Source organism: Hypanus sabinus, chromosome 1 (genome assembly GCF_030144855.1).
Source record: "Hypanus sabinus isolate sHypSab1 chromosome 1, sHypSab1.hap1, whole genome shotgun sequence".
Classification (NCBI taxonomy): domain Eukaryota; kingdom Metazoa; phylum Chordata; class Chondrichthyes; order Myliobatiformes; family Dasyatidae; genus Hypanus; species Hypanus sabinus.
In genome coordinates this window covers 83,677,890-83,700,186 of record NC_082706.1, presented here as the reverse complement: position 1 = coordinate 83,700,186, position 22,297 = coordinate 83,677,890, and the positions used below count along the sequence as shown (strand labels likewise).

Genomic DNA, 22,297 nt, shown 5'->3' with positions numbered 1-22,297 from the left:
TTCATGTGGATATCGTGGGCCCCCTACTGGTGTCCCGAGGAGCACAGTCCCTCCTAACTATGGTAGACCGGTTCACGAGGTGGCCAGAGGCGGTCCCGCTCACTGACACATCTGCTGATTCCTGCGCCCGAGCACTGATTGCAACCTGGGTAGCATGCTTCGGGGTATCGGCCCACATTACCTCCGACAGAGGCACCCAGTTCACCTCCAGCCTGTGGTCAGCTGTGGCCAGTCTGTTGGGAATGCAGCTGCACTACACAACTGCCTACCACCCACAGTCGAACGGACTGGTGGAACGCTTCCACTGTCACTTGAAGTCAGCTCTCATGGCCCGCCTGAGAGGAGCTAACTGGGTGGACAAGCTTCTCTGGGTTCTGCTTGGAATTAGTACAGTGCCCAAAAAGGATCTGCACGCCTCGTTGGCCGAGGTGGTGTACGGCGCGCGCCTGGCTGTCCCGGGAGCGTTCATACCAGCCCCAAGGGGGCAAGAGGAAGAACCCGCAGCAGTCCTGGACAGGCTACACTAAAGGCTCGGCAACCTGGACCCCGTACCAACTTCACAGCATGGATGGACCCCGACCCATGTACCCAAAGACCTGCAGAACTGTAAGTTTGTGTTTTTACGAAGGGGCGGACACTGGGCATTGTTACAGTGGCCGTACAAGGGGCCGTTCAGGGTGATCAACAACAACAGGTCCACATACGTTCTGGACATTGAGGGGAGAGAGGAGGTTTTCACGGTGGGCCGACTCAAACCAGCCCATGTGGACTTGGCGTAGTCAGTCGAGGTTCAGGCACCGCGGCGCAGAGGCAGACCTCCCAAACAGAGGCTGATCCAGGCTGTGGACATTGGGGGATGTATTGCCCGTTTGGGGGGGGGGTGGTTATGTGGCGACCCACTTTCTGCGCAGGCAAACCGGCTCACAAATAGCCAGCGTACGGGGGGAGACTTTGGTAATGCACCTCTGACTTCATTTCCGCCCGGAGAGGGCGGGCACAAGGGATTAAATGCCAGCGCCACGAAGTTTGAATAAACTAGTCTCAAAACGACTTAACAACTGCTTGTCATTATTTCAGCACTGTGTGTAGCACATTGCTACAATTACATCATTTGGGATTCCATGCAAAAGTTAAAGCCCATGCTTGTTAGCCCATCTCATCAGGCCTGACATTCATCCCAATAGAGGAAAGGAGCATGTGCACAGGTCCTTCAGCACAATGAGTCCACACTGGCCAGGGACCCCCCGCAGCTGGTCTTAATTTACAGCATCCAGGTCATAGCTCTCCAGCCCCACCCTGGCATGAATCTATCTGCACTCCTCTCACTGGGGCTCATGCACCAACTTGGCTCATTTACTAACTCTGTTAACAGCCACGGGACTCAGCCGTGAGGCGGACGCCTTTCATAAGCAAAATACGTCTAGGGTCAGTATGATCCAGGGTTCAACCAAACTGGGATGTTCCATTTAAAAAATGTTAATTGTAGCGATTACTGTGTAAATTCTGCCCATGCACAATTATCGGTCACCAAGAAATGACTGAATGTACACCAGTATGAAATTGCAAAGAAAGTATATTTACCAATTTTCAGCTTTATTTAAACAATAAGAAAAGAATGGGGGAAAAAAAAACTGAAAGGGCCTGTTGCAGTTAAGCCAGTCTATATGTGCACATAAACGTTGGAGCTCGTTTTTGTAGTGTCTGGGTGTAAGGCTGAATTCCCATCACCAACCGTAGGTAGAACTTCCTTTCTTGGAATCCTCTGCCTTGTGACGTACCCCTTGCCATCGGGTCTCCTCTTCAGATGGGATCCTCCTGGCATCTTCGCTGGTGCTCATCTCTCTGCACCTCCCGCCAAAAGACCCCAAACCAGTCTACTTTCCTTCAGAAGTCTCATCCTGCCCAGCTCTCTAGAAACTTCTCTTGCATCCCAGTGGGCAGAAAGTTACAACACGTACCCAGACAGTCCTGATTGGTTGACACAGCGTTCCTAAGTACTTTAACATGGCTCCTTATTTTTATCTGAAGCCAAAACACTTTTACTAGCAGGGCACACTGTTTTTACAGAAAACTGCTAAACTAAAAATACCTCAGAGCAACAGCAGCAGAAATTTTACACAGGGCATTACATTCTCCCTCCCCCACCAAAAATAGTCATGTCTTCATGACATGGGAACTTATTAAACCATTATTAATAATACTATTCAAACAAATTTCTTTATTTCAGGACCCCCCAATCCATTCATAAATAGAGGTAAACTATCTCATTATTGGGAAGAATGCACCACTCAGTTTCTGTGGTGTATCATAAGCCAGCCTATCTGGGAGTATCCTGACTCTCTGAGACCTCCTTATCTCATCTTCTGCTTCTTCAGTTTCAGCCACTCTTTGTGTCCACTCCTGTCTACTTGGGGATGCTCCCCCCCCCCATCACTCCTACCTTCTTGTGACTCAGGTCTCCCTGCCACCTGATTGAACTCAGCTTCATCCCCAACTATATTGGAGCCCAGTTTCCCCTCACAGTCTATGGTCATGTCTGGCTGTCCACCGGCGGTCTTCCCCACGATATCTGAGTTGGGGCTGGGCGATTCAGAAATTTCTGCATCAATTCTCGGGGAGTTTGCACAAGGTGAAGCATACCAGACTCCCAGTTCCTCATCCTCTGAGTCTGTACGGAATTCAGTGGTTAATTCCTCTTCAGGCCTTTCCACTAAAATCACACTATTGTCATCTTTCTGCCATACTTTTCTCCTTCTCTGTGGAATTCTTCTACTGGCTGTAGATTCTGAGTAAGTCTTTGGGTCCACACATGCTTCCTCCTCTAGGGGTAAAAGATGATCCTGATGCAGAATTTTTACAGGACCATTTCTATCCTTTGGTTTCACCTGGAAAACTGTCCAATTTGGCATCTGGCTCTCCACTACATAAGGCATAGAAACCCAAGTGTTCCAAGGCTGAATGGAGAGCCAGTGAGATTGCATTTGCTGTAGACCTGTTGTGGCAATAGGCAAATTGAGTAGGTCCAGGACATGCTTAGGCAACAGTTGATTTGAGACATTACCAACTTCCCAAAGCACTTGGTGAGTCGATGTAAGTGTTACCAGGTGATAGTCACTGAGGCAGCTCACTCTGCTCTTCTTGGGAACTGGTATGATTGTCACACTTTTGAAGCAGGTCCCCGTCTAACAGTAGCAGTCAGAGATTGAAGATGTCTTTGAACACTTCCACCAGTTGGGTGGTAAGGTTTTCACCCTCTTGAAAGATGTTTTAGCTTCCGAGACAGAGATCACAGGGTCGCCAGATGCGGCAGGTATTTGCACAGGTGTAGTTTTATTCTCCCTTTCAAAGCGTAAAAGGCGTTGAGTGTTGAGCTCATCTAGGAATGAATAGTCACAGCCATTCATCGTGTTAGTTTTTGCTTTGTAGGTAGTAATGCTGGAGCTGATGTGCATTTGATTCCATCTCTAACCTCAACTGGAATTTGTTTCTCAGCCTTAAAATTGTCTTCCATAGGTCACATCTGGGCTTCTCGTATAGATCTGGGCCGGAGACCTAGTCCTCCGCAGATTACAAATCTCCTGGTTCCCCAGCTTTTGGTCTGGACATAACCAGTATGTTCTAGAAGGCACACATTCATCCACACATGTCTTGATGAAGTTGGTCGCAGCTGTGGTGTGTTCATTCAGACTTGAAGATGAATTCCTGAGATATTGTCCAGGCCGCCAACTCAAAGCATTCCTGTAAGTGCTTGACCATACCTTCCTGGTCCTCACCACTGGTGCTGCGGTTTTTAGTCTCTGTCTGTACACTGGGAGTAGAAGTACAGCCAGGTGATTGGACTTCCAAAGTTTGGGTGTGGGATGGCACAGTAAGCATTACTGTTGATGGTATAAGAGTGCTCAAGTGTGTTGTCTCCTTTGGTTCCACAGGAGGTATGTTGGTGGTAGGTGTTTATAGACTTTTTCAAGCTGGCCTGGTTGAAATCTCCTGCAGTGATAGGGAAGGCCTCAGGATGAGTTGTTTGTGCCTGTTGATTATGTTACGCAGCTCCTCTAGTTGGTCTAAGGTGAAATATGCAGGGCTAGCAGGACAATGGTAGAAAACTCCCTCGAGAGATAAAATGGATGACATTTGACCACAAGGTGTTCCAGGTTGGGGGAGGGGAACTGAGACAGAGTTGTCATGTTTTACGGTTTTAGAGGTAAAGTACTTTGTAGTTCAGTGGAAACAGGGCTGAGAGTTAGAGATGATAATGCTTATGCAACTGCTTTAGTTTATGTCAGTATTATTTACTATATCTCCTGCTTTACACACATTTATTAAAATTTAACAAAATTGGATTTGAACCCCTAAATAAGGTTTCTTTCTTTCCATAAACATTTACATTCTCAAATCTATGTCCCAAAAGATGTGCTTCACATCTTCAAAAATGAAGATGAATTTAATTCGGTCAACAGACATCCTTCAACTGCCTTTTTGATTACCTCTTCAAAAACCTTTAAAAGATTCATCAAACGGGACTCTCCATGCCCAAAGCCATGTTGACTCCTCCAAATCAGACACCCTCTATCCAAATACTGACAGATCCTCTGCCTCAGATTTCCTTCCAGTAACATCCTTACTAATAATATCAGGTTGACTGGACTGTATGCGTTACAGTGAGTGAGTAAAATTCAAATTAGTCTGACTTCAAAAGCATTAAATAGTACAAGTATACTTTAATCCTTTTGACAAATTAAATGAGTGGATGATTTACCGCTGGTCATAAAGTTTTTTGAAAACCTTACAAAAAAGTATGGCAGAATTCAGCAAATATTAAGGAATATGGAATTGGTGCATGACATTGCATCTGTCAGATAGATGTTCAAATACCTATTAGTTAGTGACCTGAAACAATGATTCGCTTTTCTCCATCATCCTGTCTGACCTGCTGAATTTTGTTTTTAGCTTTTTGCTTTTATGTCTTATAAGCTCTGCCACGCTTCACCTTTCCTTTATGTATAATTTTTGTAACATTACCTAGCAGTCATTGAATTGGCAGAAGTGATTAACTGAAGATTGGTTGTAACACAAATACTCTGAAAACATCTGTTTGAAAGTGATGAAAGTAATCTTTGTTTTATTGGACTCCACTAAGATCAGCTTTAGAGACCAAAACATCAAAGTGCATTTTAGTAGAAGCAGAAAAGTAATTTTCTGGGAATTTTCTCAAAGCTACTTCTATTTTCTAACTTTGCTGGAAAACTGATGGCTACTTGATGCAAATTAAAGCTAGGGAAATGCCAACAAATTCTAACACTTGTCAGAAAATGGCACTTCTCAAAAAATATCCAATATTTGGAATTTCAATAATTCTTGGAAAATTCTTGACTTCTCCAATTTGTCAATTAATACCACATAAAATTGAGTTAAAAAGTCAGATTTATATAATATTTTATACAATTAACAAATTGCCAATAAATACTGCATAAATTTGAGTATAAAATCCAGATTTATATTATATTAATATACACCAATACCTAAATATCAGAACAATATTTTTTTCACTTACATTTAGACTATAGACTGTAATAGCTGCAATTTGTCCCTGCCCATGAATTCTACAACCATTATCATTGTTTAAATATTCAAGTCACATTCTCTCAAGCTACTGTGAGGTCCGAAAGCATATTCATTGTGGTGTAGGTGTTAATCACGGTTGTACAAGACAGAATGAGTTAATATTATAAATATATATCAAAGTCTGTTGCTCATTTCTTTAACAGTAAACTATATTGAAAAAGAGTTTTTAAATATATATTTCTTTTTTCAGTGATATAATGCTACCATACAAGCTTTGCCGTTAAAAATCACAGTAAAGGTAATTTTTGCATTGGTGGCCTTGACTGAAATTTAAAAAGTAGAATTCTGAACTGGAGTAACCACACCCAGGGATACTGTATTACCATAACAAATGAATTATAGACAGTTAATTTCTAATAGTTGTAAATATATTTATTCCAGGCTCAAAACTGACCTTCGATTTTGGTGGTGCTCGAATGAACCATTTACAATCAACTGCCTCCGCGGGTCTGGCCTTGCCTTCGTGCACGATTTGCTTTGATTCAATGATTCCCTCGGGTCCTTCCATTTCAAACTCACACACTGAGATAAAGAAAGAAAAATCAGACAGAGAATCACATGGCATAATCGGACTGATCAAAGATATTCTTGTTCATGTAAATGAGTCTCTGATGTTGTTGCTTCTGTACTAACCTGGCAATGGTTTCAGGGCACCAAGGTGTGCAAATTCAGGATCTTTAAAGATAAAAAAAAGAGATGATTTATGGAAAAAGATCAAGCAACATTTGAATTGATATTAAATAGGCAAAATTCTGACAATCTCCTGTCACATTTTGAAACTGCATGCAATCATTTTTTTTTTACATTATTGTTTTATTTTCTAGAGAATAAAATTGACATGGCAACTCAAGGGGAAGGAGATGCTCAAAGTTCAAAGCAAATTTATTACTGAAGTGCATACAGTATGTGTCCCCATATACAACTCTGAGGTTCATTTTTTGCAGGCATTCTCAGTCGAAGAAAGGGTACAGCACATTCAATGAGAAACTACAATCAAGGGGAGAAAGCCAAAGGTTTGAAGATAAGTTCTAATGTATAACTAATGTAAACAAATATATTATACAAGACACCACAGCTAATATGTTCATCAGTTCTATGGTCAAGTAAGACAGCTGCCAATATTAGAAAGAAGGCTAAGTAAAACAAAAAAATTAATTGCTGGGTGTAGAGTACACAGTTGCTTTGTAACTGGGGAACACAGCATTGCATTACCTCCTATTCATGCTGAATTATCTCTGCAGATTGATTTCAATAATACTACACTTCTGATCACAGTTAACTGCAAGCATCCAATATCTACCATTAAACAGAAGAATTCAGCTTAATTACAATCATTTCACACTTCACTGACCCAAACTAGATCAACTAATAGTGTGTAAAATTGCTCCTGTTGAAAAACCAATTTGCTTTACAATTAGACCAGTTACCATTCAAGCTTTTATTTTTTTATGCAGCATAAAAAAGTTTTATAATCAATGGAATATATTTATTTAAAATGATATTGTTCAACACTTTGATGAGCATTAAATGTTTCTAAACAGGTATGTGTTTGACTAAAGATCAGAGAAGGTAGGAGAGTGGAATGGAAGCAATTTTGCCTATTCTAACACTCCTGGCAGCCCTGATGAAGGGTCTCAGCCTGAAACTGACTGTTTAATCCCCTCCAGATGATGACTGACCAGTTGAGCTCCTCCAGCATCTTGTATGTGTTAGTCACAACATCCAGCATCTGCAGAATCTCTTGTGTTTGTGAAATCCCACTAAATATTTGCATAGTAATTGGCTGATATAGCTGCTGTATATTGCCGTGCTGGGGAATTGTTTGTCAGATTTATGGTTTTGCTCCTTGCCAGACAAATCTCTCACTTGTTGCTAGAGCTATTAGAAGCAGTGCAGTAGTATTCCTGCTTGAACAATTGTTGGTTCAATTTCCTCAAAAGGCCCTCTGGTTTGACAAACCAATTGTCTTAGCAGCAGCAGAGGAAGCCAAAACGATCACTCTGCATTTTGTAATTAATTTGGTGTGGTTCCTTAAAGTTGCTATGGCTGGGGATGGTAATGGGGCTTAGCTCCCAGTACCAATGACATGCTTCCAATAGCTTCAAATAGCCTCTGACAGCCAAGTCCAACTCCTGGTCTTCACATGAGGCCTGGCTACTAAGACTGGTGGAACCATTTCTACTCACAGGAGAAGGGGCAAAGGCTTGTTACTGGTGCTTAAAACCAGTCGCTTTGGATAGGTGGGGCTCGTCAGCCGTGGTTGGCAGCTCATCTAGGAGAAGGAGAATTCTGATCTCAGACCTCTGCAGCTATACCTACTCATGGGGAAAGCTTTGGGAGTAAACCACAAGAAAATAATCTGGGGCTGGAGTCCCTAAAGCAGTCCTACATTGAGTTCAATTCTGACCAGAAACTCCAGCGACGCTGTTGGTGCCAAACTGTATCGGTCTCTGCCATTCCTTTGGGTTCATCAGATGTGTGGAGAGGGGGAGCTTGCTACGTGGGCAACAGCTTGCTCTCCATATCGTACTGCCCAGGCTTGTGTATCTAGATAGCTAGGATGCAACATCCATGGTTGACCCTGATCAATGGAGACACAACAAAACATTGTCCTACGAATTCAGTAAAGTAGTATATGCTCTTTTCTTTAAAGTAGCACAGAGCTGAATTATGGCAAGATTAATTATGAAACCTGATCAACCGATCTACGGTATGTGTGCCTTAAACATGGACATCCTTGTGTGATTTTATGCTGAACCATGAATGAACCAAGAGGTCAACTCCCTACCAAAGTCCATGTCTGGTATGATCCTATTTCCTCTTCTATACAGGAAATCTAGGTATAAACTTTGTAAAGCTCTCGGGAATTCAAGGGACAATACCAGACCAAACTACAGTCTCAGTCCATCCGTCAGATGTGACAGGATTGCATACTATAACAAATGTCAAAATGAATTCAGGCAGTATCACTGACAACAATGCATCCACTCCCAAAGAACTACATAGACTTGATTCCCATTTTGAACAGTGATATGACACCACCCCACCCCAAGAGCTTCCAAAGCACCTGTAAACACAGTCACTGTCACAGATGTCAGATCGGTCATACTGAGAACAAACCCACTGAAAGTGACTGGCCCTGATGGAATCCTTTCTTTTCTTTTTCAATCTTTTTATTATTGTTATTAATATCAACAAAATAAAATTGATACATAGATAATGAGATTACAAACATACACATTTCAATTGAACATGAAAGAATATATAAGCAATGATTACAGTATAAATGGGTATTCCCAAATCATAGACGATACAATATACAAATAAACAAGGCAAACCTAGGTATATCATAATATATAATAAAAAAACAGAAAAAAAAAAAATAAATGCAAAAAAAACTAATCTAACAATCTAGTGACTAATAAGGAAAAAAAAGAAAAAAGGAAAAAAAGGAAAAAATAGAAAGAGAAAAAAAGGGCTGTTTATAATATCTCACAAAAATACAAAATCATCAGTGTTGTCAACTCCGATCCTCTCAACATATATAAAATCAAAACTGGAAAAACAAATAGGCCTGGAACAGGGTCATATTACATCATATCACAATATTGAATAAATGGTCTCCATATCTTTTCAAATTTAATAGAAGTATCAAATACAACACTTCTAATTTTTTCTAAATTTAGACATAACATAGTTTGAGAACCTGATGAAATCCCGAGCCATGTCCTTGGATTAAGTGTGGGTCAGCTGGTGGGAGTTTTTGGGACCTCTATGACACCTTCCTACTCTAATCCAAAATTCCCACCAGCTTTAAGAAGATCATTAACATCTTGGTGCTAAAATAAAATAAGATAAACTGCCTTAATGACTACCGCACAGTGGTTTAGACATCCATCATTATAAAGCACTATGAAAGTTTGGAAACGGAACACAGCAACTTCAGCACCTGAAACAACCTTGACGCAGATAATTCACTTTCTGCCAAAACAGGTCCAGGGAGGACATCAGCTTCTTGGACCTACGTTCATGAATACCAGGATAACAAAGACACCCACATCTGACTCCCCTTATTGACTTTAGCTCCACCTTCAATTTCAAACAAACTCATTACCACACTCCTTGTCCTAGGACTTTGATTTACTAAGCAACAGACGGCAATCAGGAAAGATAAGCCACAATAATTTCTCCACAAATACCCTCAACAACAGTGCCCTACAAGGCTGTGTCCTCAGTCTCTCACTCTACACCCTATATACTCATCTCACTGTGACCACATTCAGCTCTCCCGCAATGGATTTGCCGATGCCCTCACGATAGAGGGCCAAGTCGAAGACAATGATGAGATGGAGTATAGGAGCTGACAGAGAGTACACAGTCCTGGTGTGAAGACAAAAAATGCACTTCAATGTCAGAAAAACAAAGGAGTTATTCAATGACTTCAGTACTTCAGGCTCCGTTCCACTAACTGTGTCAATAGGTCTGAGGTGGAGATATTGAAAGCCCCAACAATTTCCTCTGATTCAATCACTTGGATGCTGTGGACAAGAAAGCATACCAGCACACTTACTTCCTCAGAAAGTAAAAAAAAACTTGACCCTCACTAGTTTTTAAAAATGCATCATAGAAAGCACGTTTTCCAGATCATCATAGACAGCACCTTGTCCAGATCACCACAGAAAGCACCTTGTGCAAATTATCATACAAAGCACTTTTTTCAGATCATCATAGAAAACACCTTGTGCAGATCATAGAAAGCACCGCGTCCAGATCAACATAGAAAGCACTTTGTCCAGATCAACATAGAAAGCACTTTGTCCAGATCACCATAAAAAGCAACTTGTCCTGATCTTCAAATAAAGCACCCTGTCCAGATCAGCATAGAAAGAAACTTGTCCCGATCTTCAATTAAAGCACCCAGTCCAGATGACCTTATAAAGCACCTCATTATAGAAAGCACCATGTCCGGATCATCATAGAAAGCAGCGTGCTCAGATCGCCATAGAAAAGAGCTTGTCCAGATAATAGAAAGTACCATGTCCAGATAACCATAGAAATCACCGTGCACAGATCATAGAAGGCACCTTGTCCAGATCACTATAGAAAGCACCTTCTGCAGATCATCATAAAAAGCACTTTATTCAGATCATCATAGAAAACACATTGTCTAGTTCATAGATTGCACCTTGTACAGATTACAGAAAGCACCTTGACCAGATCACCATAGAAAGCACATTGTGCAGATTATCATAGAAAGCACCTTGTTCAGGTCATCATAGAAAGCACCTTGTTCAGGTCATCATAGAAAGCAAATTGTCCAGATAACCATAGTAAGCAGCTTCTCCAGATCATGGACAGCACCTTGCCCAGATCACCATAGAAAGCACCTTGTCCAGAACTCCATAGAAAACACTTTCTCCAGATCGCCATAGAAAGCACCTTGTCCATATCACCATAGAAAGCACTTTTTCAAGATCACAGAAAGTAATAATTCCAGATCATTACAGAAAACACCTTGTCCAGATCATAGAAAGCACCGTGTCCAGATCACCATAGAAAGCACATTGTGCAGATTACCATAGAAAGCACATTTTTCAGGCCATCACAGAAAGCATTTTGTTCAGATCATTATAGAAAACACCTTGTCCAGATCACCAGAGAAAGCAAACTTGACCAGATCACCATAGCAAGCAGCTTGTCCAGAATGTTACATACTCGTGACACATGACAGTGGTGCCCTTGTCATGTGACTGGGGTTGAAGCTGTACTGGACTTGAGGTGATGGTCTTGTGATGGTGGAATGACATCATTTTCCCGCCAGTAGAGATCATGTGACGGGTTTTTTTACAGGTTATAAAAGGTAGACCCCACCCTATGAGGAGGGGCAGTTCGTGGCTGGATTTGCCAAGTTGACTTCATGCCACTGCGTGTTTGAAGTGATGACGCAGTTTAGTTGAAGGATGAAGTTTTTATTTAATGCCTAAAGTTTAAAAGGTTAATGCCAACAGGTTCTTTATGATTCTGTTATTTCGCAATTAGAGGAGAGTGAAGATTCAAGGTTGGAAGTAAAGATCGAGGAGAATCGCTTTCTACGGTGAAACGGGGGCGACCTTTGTTTGATCCTTATTTGGAAGGATTTCGTTGACTATCTTCGTGTTAATCCCTGGGTTTACCAGAAAGGATTGAGGATAGTGAGGAAGGAAAGGTCAGTGCCTTTAAGCCGTTCTGTTTCGTAAATTCTTCGTGGGAATTTCGACGTCGGGGATCGAAGCAAGCGACGTGAAAGAGAACTTAAATCGTCCTGTAAAGTCTCTCCTTTTAAATGGACTGTGAGCAATGAATATTGATGAGTTTCTGGCTTCGCCAGCTGCAGAGGTGTTGGCGACGGCGAAAAAAACTGAGGTGTTTGAGCTAGCTCGGGGGTCGGCAACTCGCGGCTCCGGAGCCACATGTGGCTCTTTTACGTCTGTGCTGCGGCTCCCTGTTGCTTTGGGAAATAATTGGTTGTGGTGACCCTTTTCCTGGCACATCCGAACCGACTCACAATAAGATAGCCTACGGGGGTTTGCGAGCACAGAGCTTTGGAGCCTCTGCGCCATGGGGGGGGGTGGGGCAGGTTGAGCGAGGCTTAAAAGTGAGGCTGAAGATTTCGAATAAAGTTTTTTCCTTCGACTGCAGTTACCGACTCCGTGTCGTAATTTTAGCGCTGCGTGTAGCACACCGCTTCATGGTCAGTATTTAATTAAAATGTATTTTATGTTAGTTTGTTAGTTTTTGAAATGTAAATCTAAATTTGAAGATTATGGTGATCTTGTACAATCTAAATAAGACGTTGTGGCGACCCATTTCCTGACACATCCGAACCGGCTCACAATGAGCCAGCGTTCAGGCTAAGGGAGATAGCCTACGGGGGTTTGTGAGTACGTGTCTTTTGCAGCATCCACGCCCATGGGGGGCGGGTTGAGGGAGGCTTAAAAGCAAGGCTGTTTAGTTCGAATAAAGCTATCTTTGACTGCAGTTTACTGACTGCGTGTAGCAACCGCTACAACGTGTTTTTATCGCTGGCTGTCCAGAGGGAGGTGCTGAAACGCTTTGTCGCGCGTCTGGAAGAAGTGAAAACTTCCCTGGGCAGCAAAGGGCTCACCTTTCCTGAGCTGGAACAGCCAGAGTGGCTGGAAAAGCTACACTTCATGGTTGACATGACAGCGCACCTGAACACGCTGAACACAGCTCTTCAACTGGGTAAGGACGTACAGCCCTGCACATGTTGGAGGATGTTTTGGCATTCGAGCACAAGTTGACGTTGCTTGCCAGAGATTTACAGAAAGGCACATTGTCTCACTTCCCCAATTTGAGAGAGTTCAAACAAGGTCATGACATGATAAATTCGGAGTATTTACGTTCTGCAAACATCGTTTGGGAAACGCTTCTGTGAGTTCAGAGAGGAAAAAAAACACATTATCCTTCCCGGTCACTCCCCTAAGCATCGATCCATCCCTACTGAATACGACTGCATTGTCAGGTGTGAGTCAACCTGAACAAGTATGATAAATATTTTAATTGCGTATTATTTTACGTATATTCATATGTTTTCATTGTTCAGTGAAATAGTCCTTTTATTTTTCAGGTTGACAGCTGGCTGACGTTATTTTTGGTTTGCTGCTGGCGGCAAATTTAAGTTTGGCGTTTTTCATAAATACAAGAAGGACTCATATAGATGTTGAGTATTTTACTTAAAAGTAACCTTCAACCCAACGTCTTTTTTTCGGAGTTCAAAATGTTTTTGTTGCATGCAGAAATGCAATTTCGTTTTCTCTGCAGGAGTTCATCAATTTCATAAATGCAACACATTATAGTTTGTTTATACATAGCATAAAGGCAAAACAAAACGTTGTATGCAGTGTTATTTCATTTTAAATGTCAAACGGGTTTTGCGGCTCCCAGTGTTTTCTTTTCTGTGGGAAACGGGTCCAAGTGGCTCTTTCAGTGGTAAAGGTTGCTGACCCCTGAGCTAGCTAGTAGATTGCGACTTAAAGGTATTTTGCAGACTACTTCTAAGGCTGTAATACAGAGGAAAATCGCGTCACACTATGTGGATTCGGGTGTTTTTGATGAATCGATTTTAGAGTCGTTTCCAATCAGTAATCTGGAGATGCAGTTGCAAATCGAACAAATGAAAATGGAACAAAGTAAAGCTGATTTGGAGAGGTGTAAATTGGAGATGGAACAAAAGAAGAGAGAATTTGCATATGCAATGGAGGAATTAAGGTCTGGAAATCAGTCTTCTGGTTCTAAAAAAACGTTTGTTGCTAGTCAAGAAATTAAATTGGTCCCTCCATTTAGTGAAACAGAAGTGGAAAGGTATTTTCAACATTTTGAAACTATTGCTCGGATGTCAGAGTGGCCGAAAGATAAATGGTCAATGTTGTTACAGAGTGTAATTAAAGGCAAAGCACAACAAGTTTACACAGCTTTAACAGCTGCGCAAGCACTTGATTATGATATTGTAAAGAGTCATATTTTAAACGCATATGAGTTAGTCCCAGAAGCATATAGGGAAAGATTCAGAAGTTTGAAGAAGTCTGTGGAAAAAACTTATGTGGAATTTGCCTATGATAAAGCTATGTGTTTTGAGAGATGGGTTTCTTCTAAAAATGTAAATGGGGACTATGATACATTGAGAGAGCTGATTTTAATGGAGGAATTTAAAAGAAGCATTCCTGTTGAAGTAAGGACCTACTTAAATGAGAAGGATACTGATAAATTGCAGGACTGTGCTAGATTAGCTGATGAGTATGTTTTGATCCATAAGAACAAATTTCCTCAGGGCAGAATTTTTAAGAGGAAAAATAACACGGAGACTCCAGATAAATTTGAAATTAAATCGGAGGTTAATGAGAAAGTTAATGAGAAAGGAAAGCCTGTGAAGGAAAGACAGTTTGGTCTTACTTGTAACTATTGTAAGAAGCCTGACCATGTAATAGCTAACTGTTTCAAATTGAAAAAGAAAGAGAAGGAAGCAGTTCCAGATGCTTGTGTGCAACATACTGAAGCACATGTAAAGTTACAGGGTTTGATAAAAACAAATGAGGCTTTGTTAGAGTTTGACCAAGTTAGAAAGGGATATGATCATTTTGTAACTGAAGGGTTTGTATCCTTGAAGGAAGGATCTACTCTGGTGCCAATAAAAATCCTTAGGGATACTGGAGCTTCTCAATCACTGATGTTAGACAGTGTGTTGAAGTTTAATGAAGAGTCTGATACTGGTGAGGTAAATTACATAAGAGGTGTTGGAAGTGATTTTATGCCTGTACATTTACATAAAGTAAATTTAAAGTCAGGGTTAGTTACAGGATTTGTTAAAGTAGGATTACAGCATAGCTTACCTGTGAAGGGTATTTCTTTATTGTTAGGTAATGACTTGGCAGGTGGACAAGTTTTTCCTGAAGTGCATTTGACAATGGAGTCAGAGGAACCAGAGTTGAATTCTAACACAGATTCTTCCTGTGTTGTGACTAGAGCTATGGCTAAAAAGATTGATGCGCAGAATGAGGTTGTTATTCAGGACTGTTCAACTCAGGATTCGAGTTTTGAGGATGTGTCAGAGACTTTCTTATCTTCGTTGTTTGAACAAGATTCTGGGAGTAAGTCTGACTATAAAGATTTATCTTTGTCTAGGAAGGAGATGATAGCAGAGCAGAATAGAGACTCTGAGATTATAAAATTAAAAGAGCAGGTTTTACTAGATAGTGAAATTGATAAGGTGCCAGTAGGATATTACTTGGAAAAAGGAGTGTTGATGAGGAAGTGGAGATCGCCTACAATTCCTGCAAGTGAGGATTGGAATGTTGTTTACCAGGTAGATGTTCCAAAAGCTTATCGAAATGAGATTTTGAATTTAGCTCATAGTGTGCCTTTAGGTGGACATCAAGGGGTAAGGAAAACTGTGGACAAGATTTTAAAACATTTTTACTGGCCTGGTCTAAGAAAAGATGTGGCGATGTTTTGTAAAACGTGCCATACTTGTCAAATTGTGGGTAAACCAAATCAGGTTACACCAGTAGCTCCATTACAACCTATCCCAGCATTTGGTGAACCATTTTCTAAAGTTATTGTAGATTGTGTTGGTCCATTACCAAAGACAAAAACTGGTTATCAGTATTTGTTGACTATCATGTGTACTTCTTCTAGGTTTCCAGAGGCAGTACCACTTAGGAATATAAAAGCTAAGACTGTGACAAAGGCCCTTATAAATTTTTTTACTTATTTTGGATTACCTAAGGAGATACAAACTGATCAAGGCAGTAATTTTATGTCTGGATTGTTTCAACAGATAGTTTATAAATTGGGAGCTAAGCAAATCACTTCGTCTGCATACCATCCAGAATCGCAGGGTGCCTTGGAGAGGTTTCATTCTACCCTCAAGAATATGATTAGGACATTTTGTGTGGAAAATGAAAGTGACTGGAATGAGGGTATAAACTTACTTTTATTTGCAGTAAGGGAATCGGTACAGGAATCTTTAGGTTTTAGTCCATTTGAACTTGTGTTTGGGCATAGAGTTAGAGGACCTTTAGCTTTGTTGAAAGAACAGTGGGTTAATAAGGAAGTACATACTAATTTGTTGGACTATGTGTTGAAATTTAAGGACAGGTTACATAAAGCTTGTAGCTTAGCTAAGGAAAATTTAAAGTTGGCTCAGGAGAAAATGAAGACTTGGTATGATAAAGACGCTAGGATGAGGATGTTTAAGCCTGGAGATAAGGTGTTGGTTCTTTTCCCAGTGCAGACAAATCCTTTACAAGCTAGATTTCATGGTCCTTATGAAATTGTGTCTAAAATTAATGATGTGGATTACGTGGTAAAAACTCCAGATCGTAGAAGGTCAACACAACTTTGCCATATAAATATGTTGAAACCATATTTTGAGAAACAATCTGATACTGTGACTGTTGTGGTTAGTGAGAATGAGTTTGATTTAACTAGGAACATGATAGATGATTCATCTGACTTTCATTCTAAATCCAACATTGTTTCTGTTAGGTTACCAAATTCAACCATTCTGGAAAATATTGATGAAAAATTAGCACATTTACAGTTAGAGCAGAGACAACAGATGAAGGAGTTGATTTTTAAATATAGGGAGTTGTTTCCAGATGTTCCGAGAAGGACTACTATAGCTTCACATGATGTAGATGTTGGCGATGCCAAACCTATTAAACAACATCCATATAGGATGAACATGGAAAAATGTGAACTTGCTGAGAAAGAAATTGAATATATGTTAGAGAATAATATCATTAGACATTCTAACTCGAATTGGAGTTCGCCATGTGTTATGGTGCCAAAGCCAGATGGTAGTATTAGGTTTTGTACGGATTATAGGAAGGTGAATGCTGTAATGAAAACAGATGCATATCCAATTCCTAGAGTAGATGATTGTGTAGATAAAGTTGGAAAGGCAAAGTTCCTTACAAAGATTGATTTATTGAAAGGGTATTGGTGTGTTCCATTAACGGACAGAGGTAGAGAGATTTCTGCATTTGTAACTCCATCTGGATTATATGAGTACAATGTTCTTCCATTTGGGATGAAGAATGCCCCAGGTACTTTCCAGAGGATGATAAACTTTGTGATTCAGGGATTGAAAGATACTGATGCTTATATTGATGATTTAGTGACAGGAAATGATACTTGGGAAGCACACATTATTGCGATGGAGAAATTGTTTGAAAGGCTTTCAAAAGCTAACTTAACTATTAATTTAGCTAAGAGTGAATTTGGACATGCCACTGTGACTTACCTTGGTTATGTTGTGGGTCTAGGTAAGGTAGCTCCTGTTCAGGCAAAAGTTCAGGCAATTTTAGAGATTCCCACTCCAACGGGGAAAAAAACTCTCAGAAGGTTTTTGGGAATGGTAGGATATTATCGGAAATTTTGTAAGAATTTTGCTAATGTTGCCCTTCCATTAACTAACCTTCTGCGGAAGAATGAGAAGTTTGTATGGACGGTGCCTTGTCAAGAAGCATTTGAAAAATTGAAAACAATGATATGTCAACAACCTGTGCTTAAGGCACCTGACTTTGGAAAACCTTTTTCATTGGCTGTGGATGCTAGTGATGAGGCTGCAGGAGCAGTATTAATGCAAAGGAATGAGGGTGATGAGGTTGATCATCCAGTAGCTTACTTTTCTAAGAAATTTAATAAGCATCAAAGAAATTATTCGACAATAGAGAAAGAATTGTTATCTCTTGTTTTAGCTTTGGAATATTTTGAGGTATAGTTAGTACAACTCAGAAACCACTTATTGTTTACACTGATCATAATCCGTTAGTTTTTCTGAGTAAGATGAAAAACAAAAACAGAAGGTTATTAAATTGGAGTTTGATGTTACAAGAGTACAATATTGTGATAACTCATATTAAAGGTAAAGATAATGTGGTTGCTGATTGTCTATCTCGATGTTGAATGTACACTGTAATTTTTTTTTTGGAGTGGTTTTTTTTTCAATTGTAACACTCCTACTGTATTGTGACTTATAAGCTGTTATATGATGGTGTTGTGTATTGTATATGTTATAAAATTTATACCTTTGTTTTTCTTGTAAGCAATTGTTAAAAATTTTTGTTCTTGTCAGTCCAAAAATGTTTTTTTGGAGGGAGGTGTTACGTACTCGTGACACATGACAGTGGTGCCCTTGTCATGTGACTGGGGTTGAAGCTGTACTGGACTTGAGGTGATGGTCTTGTGATGGTGGAATGATGTCATTTTCCCGCCAGTAGAGATCATGTGATGGGTTTTTTTTACAGGTTATAAAAGGTAGACCCCACCCTGTGAGGAGGGGCAGTTCGTGGCTGGATTTGCCAAGTTGACTTCATGCCACTGCGTGTTTGAAGTGATGACGCAGTTTAGTTGAAGGATGAAGTTTTTATTTAATGCCTAAAGTTTAAAAGGTTAATGCCAACAGGTTCTTTATGATTCTGTTATTTCGCAATTAGAGGAGAGTGAAGATTCAAGGTTGGAAGTAAAGATCGAGGAGAATCGCTTTCTACGGTGAAATGGGGGCGACCTTTGTTTGATCCTTATTTGGAAGGATTTCATTGACTATCTTCGTGTTAATCCCTGGGTTTACCAGAAAGGATTGAGGATAGTGAGGAAGGAAAGGTCAGTGCCTTTAAGCCGTTCTGTTTCGTAAATTCTTCGTGGGAATTTCGACGTCGGGGATCGAAGCAAGCGACGTGAAAGAGAACTTAAATCGTCCTGTAAAGTCTCTCCTTTTAAATGGACTGTGAGCATATCGAACTTTTGGCAATATCACTTTAAGAACTGTTTTGGAATATCACTTTAAAGAACTGTTTTGGAATATCACTTTACGAACTGTTTGAACAGCCGCTCAGCAGCTGTTTCCGGTTACGGTAGTGTTTGTTTACTTTTGGGGGGGTTTGTTTTCTGTGTTTAATAAACGTGTTGTTTGTTATAAGAAACCCTTGCCGAACTCATATATTTATTGTTGCCTGAATACGTAACAAGAACTCCATAGAAAACACTTTCTCCAGATCGCCATAGAAAGCACTTTTTCCAGATCATAAAAAGTGACAATTCCAGATCATCGTAGAAAACACCTTGTCCAGATCATAGAAAGAACCGTGTCCACATAACCATAGAAAGCACTGTGTCAAGATCATAGAAAGCACTGTGTCAAGATCATAGAAAGCACCTTGTCTAGATCATAGAAAACAACTTGTCCAGATCATCATACAAAGCACCTTGTCCAGTTCAATATAGAAACCATCTTTTCTCGATCACCATACAAAGCAACTTGTCCCAATCATCAATTAAAAATCCCTGTCCAGGTCACCATAGAAAGCACCTTGTCCAAATCATCATAGAAAGCAGCTTGCTGAGATCACCATAGAAAACAGATTGTCCAGATAATAGAAAGTATCGTGTCCAGATCACCATAGAAAGCATTTTTCCAGATCATAGAAAGTAACAATTCCAGATCATCGTAGTAAACACCTTGCCCAGATCATAGAAAGTATCATGTCCACATAACCATAGAAAAAACCGTGTCAAGATCATAGAAGGTACCTTGTCCAGATAACCATAGAAAGCACTGTGTCCAGATCATCATACAAAGCACCTTGTCCAGATCACCATAGAAACCATCTTTTCTAGATCACCATACAAAGCAACTTGTACCGATCATCAATTAAAACACCCTGTCCAGATCACCACAGAAAGCAACTTGTCCTGATCATCAATTAAAGCACACTGTCCAGATTAACATAGAAAGAAACTTGTCCTGATCATCAATTAAAGCACCCTGTCCGGATCACTATATAAAGCACCTTGTCCAGATTATCATAGAAAGCAGCTTGCTCAACTTGCCATAGAAAACAGCTTGTCCAGATAATAGAAAGTACTGTGTCCAGATAACCATAGAAAGCAATGTGTACAGATAGAAGGCACCTTGTCCAGATCATCATAGAAAGCACGTTGTCCTCATCATCATTGAAAGCACCTTACCCAGATCACTATAGAAAGCACTTCATTCAGATCATCATAGAAAGCACCTTGTCCAGATCATCAGAGAAAGCACCTTGTCCAGATCATCATAGAAAGCAGCTTGCTCAGATCGCCATAGAAAACAGCTTGTCCAGATAATAGAAATTACCGTGTTCAGATAACCATGGAAAGCAACGTGTACAAATCATAGAAGGCACTTTGTCCAGATCTCCATGGAAAGCACCTTGTCCAGAACTCCATACAAAACACTTTCTCCAGATCACCATAGAAAGCACCTTGTTCATATCACTATAGAAAGCACTTTTTCCAGATCATAGGAAGTAAAAATTCCAGATCATCGTAGAAAACAACTTGTCCAGATCATAGGAAGCACTGTGTCCACATACCATAGAAAATACCGTGTCAAGATCATAGAAGGCACCTTCTCCAGATCATAGAAAGCACCTTGTCCAGATCATCATACAAAGCACCTTGTCCTGATCACCATAGAAACCATCTTTTCTAGATCACCATACAAAGCAACTTGTCCCGATCATCAATTAAAACTCCCTGTCCAGATTACCATAGAAAGCAACTCATCCCAATCATCAATTAAAACACCCTGTCCAGATCACCATAGGAAGCAACTTGTCCCGATCATCAATTAAAGCACCCTGTCCAAATCAGTATATAAAGCACCTTGTCCAGATCATCGAAAGCACCTTGTACAGATCCTCATAGAAAGCACTTCATTCAGTTCATCATAGAAAGAACAATGCCCAGATCATCATAGAAAGCACATTGTCCAGTTCATAGAAAGCATGTTGTCCAGATCATAGAAAGCACATTTTCCACATCACCATTGAAAGCACCTTATCAAGATCACTATAGAAAGCACCTTCTCCAGATCATCTTAGAAAGCATTTTATTCAGATCATCATAGAAAACAGATTATCCAGCTCATCATAAAAAGCACCTTGTCCAAACCACAGAAAGCACATTGACAAGATCACCATAGAAATCACATTGTGCAGATTACCATAGAACGCACGTTTTTCAGGTCATCATAGAAAGCACCTTGCTCAGATAATCATCGAAAATACCTTGTCCACATCATAAAAAGAATTTTGTTCAGATCATTATAGAAAACACTTTGTCCAGATCACCAGAGAAAGCACTTTATCCAGATAAATATAGAAAGCACCTTCTCCAGATCATCTTAGAAAGCACTTTATTCAGATCATCATAGAAAACAGATTGTCCAGTTCATAGAATGAACCTTGTCCAGCTCATCATAAAAAGCACCTTGTCCAAATCACAGAAAGCACCTTGACCAGATCACCATAAAAATCACATTGTGCAGATTACATTAGAAAGCACGTTTTTCAGGTCATCATAGAAAGCACCTTGTTCAGGTCATCATAGAAAGCACCTGGTTCAGATAATCATAGAAAATACCTTGTCCACATCATAGAAAGAATTTTGTTCAGATCATTATAGAAAGCACCATGTCCAGGTCACCAGAGAAAGCAAACTTGACCAGATCACAAGAGTAAGCTGCTTGTCCAGATCATCATAGAAAGCACCTTGTCCAGAACTCCATAGAAAACACTTTCTCCAGATCACCATAGAAAGCAATTTGTACATATCACCATAGAAAGCACTTTTTCCGATCACAGAAAGTAACAATTCCAGATCAGCGTAAAAAACACCTTGTCCAGAACATAGAAGGCACCTTATCCAGATCATTGAAAGCACCTTGTCCAGATAACCATAGAAAGCATCGTTTCCAGATCAGCATAGAAAGCACCATGTCCAGATCATAGAAGTCACCTTGTCCAGATAACCATAGAAACCATCTTTTCTAGATCACCATACAAAGCAACTTGTCCTGATCATCAATTAAAACTCCCTGTCCAGATTACCATAGAAAGCATCTTGTCCTCATCTTCAATTAAACCACTCTGTCTGGATCACTATATAAAGCACCTTGTCCAGATTATCATAGAAAGCAGCTTGCTCAACTTGCCATAGAAAACAGCTTGTCCAGATAATAGAAAGTACCATGTCCAGATAACCATAGAAAGCAACGTGTACAGATCATAGAAGGCACCTTGTCCAGATCACAGAAAGCACCTTGACAAGATCATCATAGAAAGCACATTGT

The 22,297-nt window shown here is 40.3% G+C and overlaps 1 protein-coding gene across 1 annotated transcript in view; it reads right to left on the bottom strand.

The window, feature by feature from the left end:
- Window positions 1-22,297, bottom strand: part of neto1l (neuropilin (NRP) and tolloid (TLL)-like 1, like) — a 309,161-nt gene that overhangs the window by 65,926 nt on the left and 220,938 nt on the right. Inside the window, exons 5-6 of the mRNA XM_059971452.1 lie at window positions 6,256-6,297; window positions 6,017-6,144 (exon numbers count right to left, since the gene is read on the bottom strand). Coding sequence (XP_059827435.1) covers window positions 6,017-6,144; window positions 6,256-6,297 — 170 coding nt within the window. The remainder of the gene's footprint in view (window positions 1-6,016; window positions 6,145-6,255; window positions 6,298-22,297) is intronic.